Source organism: Sturnira hondurensis, unplaced genomic scaffold, assembly GCF_014824575.4.
Source record: "Sturnira hondurensis isolate 20B ecotype Veracruz unplaced genomic scaffold, ASM1482457v3 Scaffold0004474, whole genome shotgun sequence".
NCBI lineage: Eukaryota > Metazoa > Chordata > Mammalia > Chiroptera > Phyllostomidae > Sturnira > Sturnira hondurensis.
The window spans coordinates 10,430,728-10,446,789 of record NW_028077105.1 but is presented as its reverse complement, the minus strand read 5'-3'; the positions used below and the strand labels follow the sequence as shown (position 1 = coordinate 10,446,789).

Here is a 16,062-nt window from a genome sequence, read left to right as displayed (position 1 = left end):
CCTCTCCTCCTCCTTCCCCTCTCTGTCCCCTCTCTAACCACCTCTGATTTTCCAGTCTCAGAAATGTTTTGTTAGGACACTGTTTTGCAACATTGGGCTGGAAGGTGTACTCGAGTTCACACTCCCACTCTCGGTGAAATTTTTAGGGCCTTCAAATCCTCCAAACTGCTCTAGAATTACAATTTCTTCTCAAAAATAAGAGGAAAAAGTAGAATCCTCTATAAGCGCTCTGTTGCAACCTGGACTTTCTAAGCTCTCTTCTTACAGCAGTCTTAGAACAGCCTATATATTCATCTTTGGTTCGGTTTCAGACGTGATCTTCTAGAGCCTGACAAGTCCAAGTTATTTCCCCAAGACCGTGATGTAGCTCTCTGGAGTAGGCAGTAGCCACTTGAAGCTGATGTTGGAACAGAAGTGGCTCATTGGCTGAGGACTCCACAATAACAATGAGTCATTAAGATAAGTTGTTTGAAATCCTAGGTAATCACAGCATCCTTGCATGGGACAGAGTAACACCCAAAGCCTCTCTCTCTCTCTCTCTGCCTGTCCTCCCCCAGCTCTTCCTCAAATAGAATGACAGGTATGAAATCAAGAAAAGAGAGCCTTAGTCATAATCACCTTTTTAATTTTTTCAACAAATATGTATTCATTAGCTACTGTGTACAGGCTTTTGCCAAAGAGAAAGGCAAAGGGCCACATTCTTTGGAACAATGATAGTAAATGCTGACCAGACATGTGGGCCTTATGTGCTTCTGAGTTTCTCCGTGTGCAAAATGAATCTATAACTTACGACTACAAGCCCCAATCTTATCCACTCCATTCCACCCCCAAATAACCTATCCTGTGAACTGTATTTTGTCTTTTAATGTTTTTATAAGAAATCAGAATTAAGGTTGAGTTGCTCATCATATGTACAGTTATTACTACATTGTTCTTCCCAGCATTAAAAAAACTAGAAACATAGTTTAATATCACCTGATAAACTGCCAAAGGGCCTGTAATATGGATGAAAATTCAGTCGATAATGTATTATAATACATTTAGGAACCCAAACAAAACAATGCAAGGAAATGATCTAGTTAACAGAGAAAGAGGAGGAAAATTGGGCTTCTGATGATAATGTCATTGTTGGTAAACTCCACATAGACAAGGCTGAGTATCCAAAGGAAAAAAATGATTCTTTGGTTTCTTCTGCAGTAATCAGGTATTTATCATAGGGCCATATTCTGTTTGCCCCACAACACTTTGAAAATTTTCAAGAAAAAAAATAGAGAAGATGCATGTATTAACGAATGTGTTTCGTAAGAAAAGTCAGAAGTCATATAACCTAGCCAAGTCTCTTTAAGGATTCAAGTTTCTGGAGGACCCTTGTAAATGGGATGAATCTCCTTTCAGACTTCATTCAAAATTAAATTGGAAAACAGGCTCTTGGTCTTTTTTTAATTGATATTTTTAAATCAACCAGGAAAATAGAACTTAACCATCTGTGGAGAGAAGGGACCTATAAATAAATATGTGCATATATATTTATGTATACACATGCAAACACACATACACACTTGTACGTGTGTCTTTCCTCCCAACTCTCCCCCTCCACTCTAACGCGCACAGTGAAAAGGGGCAAAACAAGAAGCAGTAACATTTTACTAATCTTATTTAATTATAGGGTTGTTATTTCTAGATTATTAAACTTTCAATTGCCAAAAAATTAAAGTCATTAAATCATTTGTATTTCGTTCAAGTATATGTAACCACTATTGATGATGTAATTACAATGAGCTATCTTCCTGATTATGGAAACACACATGGAAAGTATTTCTAAGAACAAATATTTGCACCAACAAATACAGTGGGAGAAAAAGTATTTTGAAGTTTGCATTGTCTTCCTTGGTGAAATATTCCCCTTATCATCTTACTTAACTCATGAATAAAATGTATTTTTTACAAATTTTGATATAGTAGAGGTTAAGTGAGGTTTTCTATGTTTTCCAATCAAGTTATTAATAGTTTGAAAGAGTTTGTAATAAAAAATAAGAAAGAAAATCCTGAAACATTGTGAAAACATTTGAGAAAGTAATAAAGGTACATAAAAGTATTAGCTTTAGCTCTCTGGAGTAGGCAGTAGCCACTTGAAGCTGATGTTGGAACAGAAGTGGCTCATTGACGGAGGACTCCACAATAACAATGAGTCATTAAGATAAGTTGTTTGAAATCCTAGGTAATCACAGCATCCTTGCATGGGACAGAGTAACACCCAAAGCCTCTCTCTCTCTCTCTCTGCCTGTCCTCCCCCAGCTCTTCCTCAAATAGAATGACAGGTATGAAATCAAGAAAAGAGAGCCTTAGTCATAATCACCTTTTTAATTTTTTCAACAAATATGTATTCATTAGCTACTGTGTACAGGCTTTTGCCAAAGAGAAAGGCAAAGGGCCACATTCTTTGGAACAATGATAGTAAATGCTGACCAGACATGTGGGCCTTATGTGCTTCTGAGTTTCTCCGTGTGCAAAATGAATCTATAACTTACGACTACAAGCCCCAATCTTATCCACTCCATTCCACCCCCAAATAACCTATCCTGTGAACTGTATTTTGTCTTTTAATGTTTTTATAAGAAATCAGAATTAAGGTTGAGTTGCTCATCATATGTACAGTTATTACTACATTGTTCTTCCCAGCATTAAAAAAACTAGAAACATAGTTTAATATCACCTGATAAACTGCCAAAGGGCCTGTAATATGGATGAAAATTCAGTCGATAATGTATTATAATACATTTAGGAACCCAAACAAAACAATGCAAGGAAATGATCAAAACAATGCAATGTAAGTAATTAATAGCTGACAATGTTAAATTATAGCTATGACATTGGGTAACATCTTTACTAAAAATATTGTAGGGTAGAGCATGCTAAGTAAGTGATTTGATTTTTCCCCCTGTAATTCCTGATTAGTTATATTTCCCCCCCACGGAACAGTGAAAAGCTTCAAAGAAAAGAGTGGGATACAGTAGGATAAGAATTAGCGAGGCAACTAGAGCATAAAATGATGAAAGAGACTAGAATAATATCAACATTTTTTGTGTAATCAATCACCGCATATGTGTCAGCAAGTGTGAGGCCATCACCTCCTGTCACTGCAACCAAGCAGACGACTCGGGTAGGGGAGAAAGGACAGCACAGTCAAACATGGTTATCAACACTTCTTTTTCTGTTTCAGAAGAACAAAATTCTGAGACAAGTTTTGGAGCAAATGGAAATTTATCCAAATGAAAATCAAATGATAAATGCCAAGAAAATATTCTCTCTTTGGAATTCTTTCAGTTCTTTAATTTAACCAGCTGGAATGAATTTTCAAGTAGCATTCTGTTCAGCCTTTTGAAATGAAGGACTTTCCTGTTAATTGGAAAGCTATATTTCATCAGCGATGAAGACAGTGCTCTTGGCTTAGTGATTCTCTTTTTCTTTCAAAAAAAGGAGGGGAGGCATTTGGTGGATATTTACCATAAACAGATCCTAGAATATGAAAGACTTAACTGTGTGCCTACACATCTAACTAAAGAAAAATAAGGAAAATTCAAATACCAGTGTTATTCTTAAAAAAAAAAAAAAACCCTAACTATCTCTGTGCTCTCTAGTGAGAGGAAAATGTGGAATACATAAGGATGGAAAAAATCAAACAATAGTATTAACTTGCAGAATCAAATATTGATACAAGTGAGGTTTCTGGTTTCTTTAAGGTAAATGAATTGGGTAAATCAACAAATTTAAACATTCTTTACTATGTTACTTTAATTATTTGTTATTGGGTCTGAGGTAATGATTGTCAACTCAGATTTAGAGTAAAAAAATAAAAATTCCCCCAGAAACAAATATTTTTAAGACTCAGATTTTCAAAGCAATCTACTTTTTAGACAGTACTTTCAACTTATTTGTTGGTTAGTGATATATTAAATAAATTGTTACAGTTAAATTTTAAATTAACACAAAATTAGGCAAAACTTACTCATCACAAAATATGCTCAAAGTTTTAAAAAATAATTATAATGCAGTATTGAACACATAATGTATCCAGACTTCTTAAAGAAATTGCTTGATACAGGGTCTGAATGATAATTGTGTATTCTGCTGTAAAATAATTTTATAGGAAAACCTATCCGTGATACTATTTATATACTTTAAGTTTGCCAGTATGGTATGATGATAATTTTCAAAAAGTCTATTTCACTATTATTCTTACTATGTATTATTGAAATCCAGTTTTAAAGGATAATATGAAAGAACTGTTTGACATAAACATTTCATAGACGCGCATATCCAGTACCTTGAGAATACAAGGTGGCAGCCAGAGTGAGTCAGGGGTGGGCAGTGAGGAGGAGGACCAGGTAGAGTATGAGTTCCATGAAAGATAACTGCATCAATTCATCTTTGATACAATCATCAATACTTTGAGAACACTGGTCTAAACCAGGGAGAACCAAAATTTCAGGGAGAACATTTGACAAGTTTCAATGGGTTTTGAAATAGTGGAGGCAGCCACACATCTGTCTAGAATGAAGGAAGATAAGCAGTATATCACACAAGCCTCTTTATTAGAAGTTCATAAGCAGCATATCGTACAATCAAACTATAGAGTCATTTTTTTCGTAAAGGAGCAATAGTGTTCATTTTTACATCTAGTCATGAGTTTTATGGCAAAAGTAATGAACAAAATTTGACTGGACCTAATAGGTGAAATTTAGCAACATACCTTTGACAACAATTAAAAATTGGGATATTACATGCTTATTCAATAGATACAATGGTCTAAAACAAAAGATATAGTACAAAACACATTATGCAAATGTGTATAGGTCCAGAAATTTTCAACACAGAAATTAATGTGCATGACTTAGCCTCTGAGAGTTTTGTAATGTAGCCTAATATGGTGGATAGAATTTCAAAGTCAATTTAAGAGATGTTGCATTGAAAAAAGAAACACTGAAATGACCAACTTCAAATAAACTTTTTTTAGTCTTTTTTAAAGATTTTATGTATTTATCTTTAGAGGGGAAGGGAAGGACAGGAGAGAAATATCAATGTATGGTTGCCTCTCATGGGTCCCCTGCTGGGAACCAGCCTGCAACCCAGGAATGTGCCCTGACTGGGAATCGAACTGAGATTGTCTGGTTCACAGGCCCACAATCAATCCACTGAGCTATACCAGCCAGGGCTCAAATAAACTTTTTAAGCAAAAGACAGTTGATTCAAGAGAAATAAGCCCACATAAAGAATACTAAACTTTTTCTTTTTCCTAGCACTTAGTAGCTGGGTTAACAGCTAATATTTTTTAAACAGGTTACAAAGAATTCTAAACTTTGAGTAGTTATGCAATATAAATTATAATGCTGTATGTTTTTAAAATATTATAAAATGAAATATAGGAAATATAAAATGAAATATTACAAAATAAAATTAAAATATTTTATTTTTATAAAATAATGTAAAATGGAATATAGGCTTTACGTATAATGAGCAAATTATAAATGTTGCAAATAGTAAGAAATCTTTGGGTACTTTTCCTCTTTGCACTTTTAACTTTTGTCCTGTTGATTTGCAACAGGGGGACAGTCCAGTATACAATCAATATTCAGTATCTTTAACCGTTTCTTTGAACTCTAGTCAATGTCCCTTTGGAAGGCAAGGAGTCCAGACCAGAATTCTGGACAGCAGAAGCAATGAGGTGGGAAGCAGTTACCTTGGGTGATAGGGCTGTGGAAACTTCTGTCAGGGAGTCTGACTTGGGATCAGAAATTCGAAATTTTAGATCCTAAGGCTTCATTGAGTAATGAAATTACTGTCACAAAAGAGGAAAAAAATTCTGTAAAGACTTATTGACATAGTTGATTCATAAGTATTTACTGTGGCAAAAACAGTTCATTATGCTAAAGCAGATTATAGAAATATAGTTTCTAAAAATGTGATTATTGATATTTAGGATCTTTGTTATGAAATTAATTGATAGAACTGCATTTAAACCTCAGTGGGTTTTAAACTTTAAATTCACAGTTTCTTTCTCTTTTTTAGTAATAAGTATAATAAAATAAAATCCCTGATAATTTTATTTGGATTTTAAAATGTAATAGTTGTTTAAAGGTAAAATAAAGTTTCTAAATTAGATACTCCACATAAATAATTTCAAACTATGTTTACATTGTATCTTACTTCTGTCTGACGGGTGGAGGGGAGAAGTACTGAAAAGCAAACGCATTTGCCGCGATAAGAAAAGGAGAAATGGCGAGTGAGGCAACTGAATGGCGGCGACATGAAGTGCCATTGGGCTCTGAGGAGCAACTCGCTGCTCAGAAAATTCAAATTCCAAGAGGTTGAGTATGTTCTCAACCTTGATTTTTATAAAATCCATGTATTTAATAAGTTCACTCCTAGACACTTTCCTTTTTTTCCTTCTTTTTTAAAGGATTTTATTTATTTATTTTTAGAGGAGAAGGGAAGGAGAGAGGGAGAGAAATATCAACGTATGGTTGCCTCTCGTGAGTCCCCTGCTGGGAACCAGCCTGCAACCCAGACATGTGCCCTGACTTGGAATTGAACCATGATACTCTGGTTCACAGGCCCGTGCTCAATCCACTGAGCTACACCAGCCAGGGCCGACACTTTCCTTTTTTTTCTTTTTTTTTTCTTATCTGTTGTTGTTGGTTATTTTTTACTCAGTAGCTTCAGTGCTAAATCCGACCACGATGCTATGCCACATTGACGTGAGGTGGAGGTGGGAGGGCGCAAGGGCGGAGCCCTCCGTTTCCTTCTCTTTCAAATGGGGTTTCTGGTGGAGATTGTAGACTCGGTGCTCTTGCTTGCAATTATCCCTGGCATGTATAAGTGTTCGCTAACTTTTTGTTGCTATTACTCTTCCTATGTTTTTGGTGATTTTATTTATTTATTTATTTATGTATGTCTTATCGTTCAGCTACAGTTGTCTCCATTTCCCCACCACCACTCTCCCCCCATTCATCCCCATCTCCCACCCTTGATCTTATCCCCATTTGGCTTTGTCCATTTATCCTTTTCCTATTTTCAAAAGCAGATTCCTAAGTCTTGGCATTATTGCAACAAGCTACTTGGAAGTTTATGGGCCAAAGAGAATAGAATCATACATAACCTAGGGTAGGAAAAGATGAGGGTTACAACAAGAGCTAGAGAAGACATTTTAGGTAATTAAATCAAATATTTGGGATGAAAGAGGACTGTGGGTTGCGGTGAGTGGCGTGAAGAGGGCCTGGGAGGAGAAGTGTGAGGCTGTAGAAATGGATGACAAGGGAAGCCAGAGGCTGGGTCACAGAGGGCAGGGACCCAGGGTGCGTGTTAAGCAACTTGGGTTGGTATCCTCTCACCTCCTAAAATTTACCCTCTGTCTTACAGTCAGGACAGACTTATTTCAGAATTCTGAAAAGAATGGGTCACAAATAGAAGACATCTCTTAAACTGGCTCTGCTCCGTCGGCGGCAAAATGCTGTTTCCATCTTAATATGTTTAGTATCAGAGCTCTCTTTGTAAAAAATGGGTTCAAGGTCATTTCCAGAATTAACAGCATCTAGTAAAGTGTGATGATGACAACATGTCAGACTATTTTTCTGTGAATAATTAGCCAGAAACATCTTGGAAGTTAAATAGAAATTCAGCTGAATTAATTCGTGTCTTAAAACTATGGAGTAGATTTAGATTTAGGAAAATCAAGTGTGTGTTTTAAAGCTATTATTTCATTTTCACCATGTTATTATACATCTCTAGGTTAAAATAACAACAAAAATAAGTATTTCTATTTTATTAAAACAAACACCCAAATGAAAGACGAACGGTTGAGTACATTTCTCAAATCAAGTCCCCTCGGTAATAATACAACTGAGAAGGAGGTGAGCCTTGCTGATTGTCAGCTCTGTTCTTCACCCCAGGTCAGGCGGTTCTGTCTTTCCACAGCCCACAATTCAAAGGCCTTGATCATAATGGTGAAGAAGTTATACTGTAGCAATTGGCCTGTCTTTGTAAATGTTCCCTAATTTTTAATTTCTGTACATAAAAACTAGGTCCAACTTTAAATCAAAAATTCTTCAGATTACTGTGTTTTCACATGATTTGTGCCTATTTGAAGGTATAAAGCAGTGGGTTTCCAACTGCATTCCATTCCACACCTAGTAAAGAGAAAAGACCTAGCAAAATTTGTAATTTTAATGGAATAATTATTTAATTGGTTTGAGTTGTGTAGTTGGTGATATTTAATCCTCAATCTAGAGTGTGGGATACATATTCAGTTTTTGGAGAAAGTTTTCTCGGAAGTGGAGCTACTTAAAGCTCAATGGCTCCCCTTAGTGGTGTCTTTTAAGAATTTCACTAAGCGGCAGCTTTTCTAAAGACCAACACGCAGATGTTTCTAAATCTGGAATATCATACACTGATTGTCTATTTTGAGTAATTCTCAATAAGTGAATTCAACTTGTGATTATAGGGAGGTAACTTTTTTATTCATAACCTCATTACATTGAAAAGGGTAATGGAGCATTTCCTATAGTTTTTATTTTCACTTGGGACTTAAATTAGTATTGTATAATTTAAGAAAATAATTCAGGATCATTTCCTTCTCTCTTTATTCCCTTCTACATGTTTATGCTTCTTAGTTCAAATTTCCATTTGAGCGGGTTGACTGCTCAGTCACCGGGGGTGGGGGAGCCTTACACTATGAAGGTTTAAAAGTCATCTACGCTTGGAAACCTTGTCTGCAGAAGGCCCTGCTTATATAATGACTCTTTTTTATTATTATTGTATTTTATTTTTTAAATCCCCACCCAAGGATAGTTTGTTTATTATTGATTTTAGAGAAGGAGGAAGAGAGAGAGAAGAAAAAATTAATATGAGAGAAAAGCATTGATGGTTCAGAAGCACTTCCCGTAGGTTCCCTGACCAGGAATCCAACCCATGACCTACTCCCCATTAGGTGTGCACCCTGATGGGAAGTAGAACCCACAACCTTTTGATGTATGGGATGATGGTCAAACCAACTGAGCCACCAATAGAATCGGCCAGGGCTGATTCTATTTTTGTATTAATGGAAAATAATTTCAGAATCCCAAAAGTGTCAGTTGCCTGTTCAATTATGTAGTACTGTTTTGCAACAAAGATTTTGAATAATATGTGGCTAAATGGTCTAAACAGAGATGTTAACTACTCTTAAAAGTTGCTGTTCAGAAGCAAATACCAGTTACTGCCTATACCCTCTCTATGGATTCTTATTACTTACAGAGGTGGTTTCTGAAATAGGAAGTAAGGTGATATGTCAAAACATCTTATTGGCCTTTCCCAGCTAGTCACAGAAACACTCACACTCTCTCCTCTCAGATTCTGATACGTGCTCTCATCTGGTTTTCAGCACCCCTGGGCCTTAGGACAAACTCCCAATATGGTAATCGCACCCTGAGTGTCCTTCCAGATTCTCGCATAATAAATAACCTGTATACAGAGCCTGATCAAACCGAGAAAGACTACTTTCAGTTCCCCAGTTTTATCGTGTCCTTGCATGCCTTCATGCCCTTGAAGTATTGTTTGCTGCCCCACATACCCTTCTTCCCCCTCAGCCTGGTAACCTCTCATTCATTCGGTAAGGCTCTCCTCAAAGGTCACCCCGTCGTGGGCAGTGCGTCTCAATCTCCACTGGCAGAGTTCAGTGCCCTCCTCTCTGTGCTCCCAACAGAATCTATTTGAGTACTAGCTTGTGACGGTAATAATTGTGTCTGTCTCCACATCTCACTCGGATCCCCAGGTTTTGGCACAATTTGGGGCATGGAGTCAAGGCTTAATTCATGTTTGTGTAATGAGTTAATAACATTAGCTTTCATTTCCCCCCTGATTAATGTGTGCCAGGCACTATGCTAAGTGCTTTACAAGCACCTGTGTAATGCTTACAAAGTTTAACAAGTAGCAACCATTATCCACACCTTAAGCATCAGACAATTAATTCCTAAAGATAGCAACAATGTGCCGAAACCACACAACAGGTAATGGCAGACTCGGAATTGGAACACCAAGTGACTCTGACTCTAAGGCAGTGGTCTTAAACACCCCACTCCAGTGCTTTCCTGCCAGGTCTCGGGTCGTACTCAATTGCTTATGGCAACGTCTCTTTACCCAAACACCATCCTCATAGCTGGAACGTGAAGAGAAAATGAACTTTCTTTTAATCATAAGAATGGTCCAAGGCCCAATTCCAGGACACATGTGCCCATGCATAGGCGCATAATCAGTGAAGGACCATACATAAACATCTATGTGAGACTGTGATAACTGGACTGATTGGTTTGCAAAATTACAAAAAAAAAGGTATTAAAGTAACTATTGACCACGTCAATGAAAAGTCATCAGCATAGCAAAAAAGAAGTCCCCGCTAATGAAAACCTTGCAGAATTTCCCAAATGGCACATGATTTTTAATGGAGTACAGCCACTCTTCAGTATTTCTATTTTATTTCTCGGACAAGAGGAAAATATATTATTTATGCAAAGGGGTAGTTAGTGTTTCCAACCACTAACACATGGCCTGTAAAAAATAATAATCCCCTTTTTCTGTTGTGCAACAGCCCTCCGTTGGGCAACACGGATATACAACGTGCTAGTTTTCTGTTTCTTTGCTCGAGCCTCCCCTTTGCTCACCGCCCGCACTTAAATAGCTGTTCCTTGGGTAATAAAAGTACAATACTGAGTTTCACGCGACTTTCAAAAATGTTTCTGCCCGTCTTAAGAAATAATCCTATCAGTTTGCTAATAAGAAGAAATGCACTGTGAGTTGAGTATGTTGTCACATGTGGCTAAAAAACACATACATCAACCTGTGATCAGGAAAGAAACAATGTATTTCTTATGTGTTCAAAACATTTCGGTCCTTGTCACAGCTGACAGGTGCTGGGCCATCAACAAGAGAACAATGTTGAACACTGAACTTTTGGATGATTTCCATAAAAGTTACATTTTGTCTGGGGTCAGTAGTTTCTATGAAACTTTGGAATAATTTTCACCGACAATTTTTTTGGAGTTGAGCTTAAACTACTCCAAAATGCTTTTTAAAATAGAAGTATTGTGTAATCTAACCTCTGCAGCCGGGTCCTTCTGAAAACCAAACACATACCATGAAAACCAGCATCTTTCCCTTTTAGTTTGTGAAGCTTTATGAAAATTAAAATATGCTATATATTCAGTAAGGTAAATTTACTCTTCACTTTTCTCTGTTCAGCTACCAAGTGCAAGTCAGTACTTGTATAGTAATGAAAGCCAATGTGGGGGGAAAACAAGACAAAACAAAACATGGATTTCTTCCATAGGAATCTTATCAACCCAGCAGCATTCTTTTGAATGAAAAGAAAAGTAGAATTGGTGATTCAGTGTACAAATAGTTCGGCCCTAGGCCTAGTAGTCAACTTCAATATATTTTGTTCATGTCTACATATTCAGAACAATTTGATATTTGTTTTACAGTGGTCTGAATTCTCATTATTGGTTAACTATCCTTTTACAGTCCAGAATTTGGAGGTGTGTTATGTTGAGCCCAACAAGGCAGGTTTTCATAAAGTAACTAGAAGCTTTTGTAAATATAGTCTCGGACAAAGCTGGTTGTGGCAAAAAGTCATCAATCCAAGGAGGCTGTATTGGCCGGGTACATGGATGCACTATTAATAATATCGCTCCCTGGGATTCTGAAACCAGAGCTCAGGAAAAGGAAAGCCAAACCGCTGAATTCAATATTTGCAGACTATTTCAGGACATGAAAATATTTTGGTTCCCTCATGCAAATCATTTCCCCAAAATACCTTTGTCCAAAATAACATTTTGTAGACAAAGACTAATATCAGATTTTGCATGGCTTAGTAGGTGGGGATAGGAATTATCAGAATTTGTTCCATATCAAGGAATAGTTGATTCCTGGTTTTCATTTACTATAATACTGAAATAGTAATTTCTCATTGAGATATGGGTATTTTTTTGGATATGGGTATTAATGGATGTTATTAAACCCATGATCTCTGAAATTATTTTACACTGTTGATGGTGTATGTCAAATGTTTACATGATAGTAAAACATCCAGTTAATCCTCTATTTAGAGATAAATTTAAAACTATCCATTCCAGGCTCATACAATTCGGTCAAATTACTCTCGTCTAAAATTCTCAGCCATTCTCCAGTGCCAATGGAATGGAATTCGGTTCTTCAGCCTGGCTCCAGTCTACCTCGCAATATGCCTTTCCACATCAAAACCTTTAAACCCCTATTGAGGCCGCTTTGTAAAATGCCTCATAGTGCAAATTTGACGTGGTGCAGATCTATGCCTGAAGCCCAGTTTAAAATCAGGCTCCCATGGAACCCGACACACATGCAATAACTACCCGCTCATTTGATTGATGGAGACAAAATCCCCACTCTTGCAGCTTATGCTCTGCAGTTATTGATGGTACAGTCACCACAGCTCCTACACACAAAGAAACAGCCATGGAAATTAATATCAACATGCAAATGTTTGTGTTAAAAGTTGTCAGTTAAAGTTGTCTGTTAAAGCAATTGTCCTGGTATTTCCCATGAGCCATTATTTGCATATTTGTATGCAAATCAATTCTGTTCTAAATAGTAGATGTCATGCAGATATATTGGCAGGTTGCAAATATGTAATTGCTACTGAGAAACTTCTGAACACAAAATAGTGCCTTAATAAGAGCCAGATAACACATCATCATTAATAAATTTCTAATGTGGCAAGAAATCTATTTGAAACTTTCTATCAAATATCCCTACATATCCATCATGTTAAATATTACCAAACATATCAATAAAAGCTTCTGAAGGTTGGAACTATTATCTATTCATTGCTTCCTCATCTTTTGTGTGTTTCATGTTTCTCCTGCTTGAAATATCACATGGACTTAATAAAGAGTAACTGAGTGAATGACTTAAACAGTAAATATTTGGTATCTATGGGTATAGTATGTAAACTAAGAAAAATGTAACCCATTTTTAAAAATTTAAGATAACCAAATAAAACATAATTGAATGAATTTTTAAAAGCATATCTTTTATTTCAGGAAAAAAAGGAAGGGAGAGGAAAAGAAAAAAACTTAACAAAGAAGAAAATAAGGATGCAGTACCTGATAACAAAGGTCTGGAACCGAGCAGAGAAACCCCAGAACAACGAGAAAATAAACAGCAGCAGAAGAAGCGAAAGGTCCAGGATAAACAACAGATATCAGTATCCGTCGGCACTGTACATTAGAGGGTTCCATGAGGTCGTCGTAGACTCATGATGCTGCTATCTCAACCAGATGCCCAGGACAGGTGCTCTCGCCATCAGGACCACAAATGGACAACGTGTCAGTTACTGCTCAGTCTAAACAACATTCCAAATAGTTGCTATACCTTCATACAAGCATAGTTAACAACACAGAGCCCAAAGTTCAAAGAAGGGGTGCTTTCAAATGGTTATCTTACATGCTTCTGTGCATTTTAAGAGACAAGAATTTTGTACATACTTATCAATAGGCTATAAGTTGTAACAACCTAATGATGTCATCTGGAGAATCAACATCTTTTCCCTATTAAAACAATATTTTTTCAAGCTATTGTTTTAAGAAGCAAAAGATAGCTCTGCAAATTCAAAGATACCATATCCCTTCAAAACAAACAAGAGATCAGGGGAGAGAAACATCTTTCAAAGGACAGTGTTGTTTTGTCCAGGAGATTTGGAGAGTGCTCAGATGTTAGGGCCTGGCATTTGGAATCAGGAATTCTCACCACAGAAACAACTGTTGTAAGATTGGTCCTATTGCCCTCATCCCATCTTGCAAGAAGCATGAGAGTGCACATAGGGTTAAATATGCTGTATGGGATTGGAGAAAGGCAAAGTGTGGAAGAAGCCATAGAGTTGGAGATGAGTTGTGTGCTTTGCAACACTGTGAAAGGTTGTGATCACCTGGAACAGGTCTCCAGTCTATGTTGGCACCACGTGGTTCAGCCTCTGCTGCCCCTGGGGTTATATAAGTCTGTAACACGTACCTGTAACTTGCTTCCAAAAGCAAAACCATACTTATTAGAAGGAAATTGTGATTTCATAGAAAACAGAAACTAGAGCAAGGAGAATATAACAGGTTTGCAAAGTCATGTGTTTTCTTTCTCTACGAGGGAGAAACCATTTTATACCTGCTTAATGGTCCACCTGGAACTAAGAGGGATACTACTTTCTAACAAGGTGTATCTAGTAGGGGGAAAGCCACCACAATAAATATATTTGTTGATAGTTTTAAAAGTTTGGTTTATTTTGTTTTATTGGAAAATTGTTACTCTTAGAGACTGATAAATTAGGAGAGAACTCTGTATCTGATGTCATTCAGAACATACTACATTTCTTAGCGTTTTCTTTTTAAATTTTCCTTGGGATATGAACCAATGGAGATTTACTTAAAGGATATCAGGAGATATTTATTCAACTTATTTTCTTATCGTAATCAACAAAACTCTTATTACAGATATATAGGCCTCCCTAAATTATTTCACTGACCCTTTCATTGCTTAGAAATGAGCACCTTGTTTGCACGTGGATGCATCTTGAACATTTGGCCTTTTCTTCCCTGCATTTTCTCAGGCTGTGGACCTCTTTGGGGGACTGAAGTCACACTGGTTGAAGGCCTCACCAGTGTTTCGCAGAGGACATGGCCAGCCCAGGGCTGTGCACATCATCGTATGACCCAACTTCCTGTTGTAGTGGGAGGGATGCTGTGTGGCTGCTCTGTCCACCATGCCTCCTCACCCTCTAAAGATCGCTGCTTTCTGAAGAATTTGCAGTGAATTGGGCTTCTGGCTCAGTTCTTCCGGGCACTCTTTCTCCACCAATTCATGTGGACTGATTGGCTTACTTCATTGCCCACTTCTCCTTTGCTCTTCCAAAACACAAATTTTTGAATAATGTATTCCTATTTCTCACTCTGGTGTTTTCTTAGGCACATGAGAAAAGCATTTCAACTGAGTAGATCTATTTCCAATGTATAAAAACAATTCTTTCTTCAACTACAACTTATGTTACCAAGGATAACCAGAACTTTTTCTACAGAACAACATTAGGTAGAAAAGAAAATATTCCCATGTTTTAAATTTTTTTCTTGGTTTCAAACATCATCTTTGTCCTCAGTCCTACCTAATCAAGCATAAGTGGCCAAATTATTTTATGTGTATCTTTTCATATTATCATTGTCTTCATTGTTTCAATAAGTAATTACTGGGAAGGCCTGTGCCTACATACACAGTACTGGGAAAAGGTTAAATAAACCAGGACACAACAATTGTGGCACATGACTATCACGTCTTCTCATGTGTTTTGACTCAAGACTTTCACCCCGTGGTCATCTAGACGATGCCAGACCATCTAAGTCTTTGATGCCGTACTTAAACAAAGGTAGAATTCCTGCAGGGGAAAAAATGAAAACTAACACAGATATTTACAAATTGGGTGAGGTATAAATGCAAACAACAGTAGCATGAATTTTACCACCCAATTCTCAGTCCACCTATAGTAGATCTTTAGGTATATGGGATTGTTCTAATCTTTGTACTAGCAGACTACTCAACTTTGAGCACAAACTCACAATCAGCTTCTGGTCACAGAAGGCATTAACTTTCTGCTCTGATTCTGTGTCTAAGATCTGGCGAACCAATAGTGGTAAAAGATGGCTGGTCAGTTTGGGTACAAAAAAAGATCAAGAGAATACAGCAACATAAATCTGTCTATGCCTGATCCATATTCTGGATCCGGCCTCCATGTTCTGCTTTATAATGGGGGGGGAGGGAGGTCTCTGTTCTGTCAGCATGTTTAGGCTCCAGTCCCAGCTGTTATTTACTGGCAGATCACTAACTTCTCTGGGTCCCCATTTCTTTTCTTTTTTAAAAATATATTTTATTGATTATTCCATTATAGTTGTCTTATTTCCACCCGCCCTTCATTCTCTTCTACCCTGCACATCCCCTCCCCTCCCATTCCCCCCTTTAGTTTAT

The 16,062-nt window shown here is 37.1% G+C and overlaps 1 protein-coding gene across 1 annotated transcript in view; it reads left to right on the top strand.

Annotated features, from left to right (window-relative positions):
- Window positions 1-15,129, top strand: part of RSPO3 (R-spondin 3) — a 78,065-nt gene extending 62,936 nt beyond the window's left edge. Inside the window, exon 5 of the mRNA XM_037045804.1 lies at window positions 13,107-15,129. Coding sequence (XP_036901699.1) covers window positions 13,107-13,294 — 188 coding nt within the window. The 3' untranslated portion in view covers window positions 13,295-15,129. The remainder of the gene's footprint in view (window positions 1-13,106) is intronic.
- Window positions 15,130-16,062: the final 933 nt, after the last annotated feature.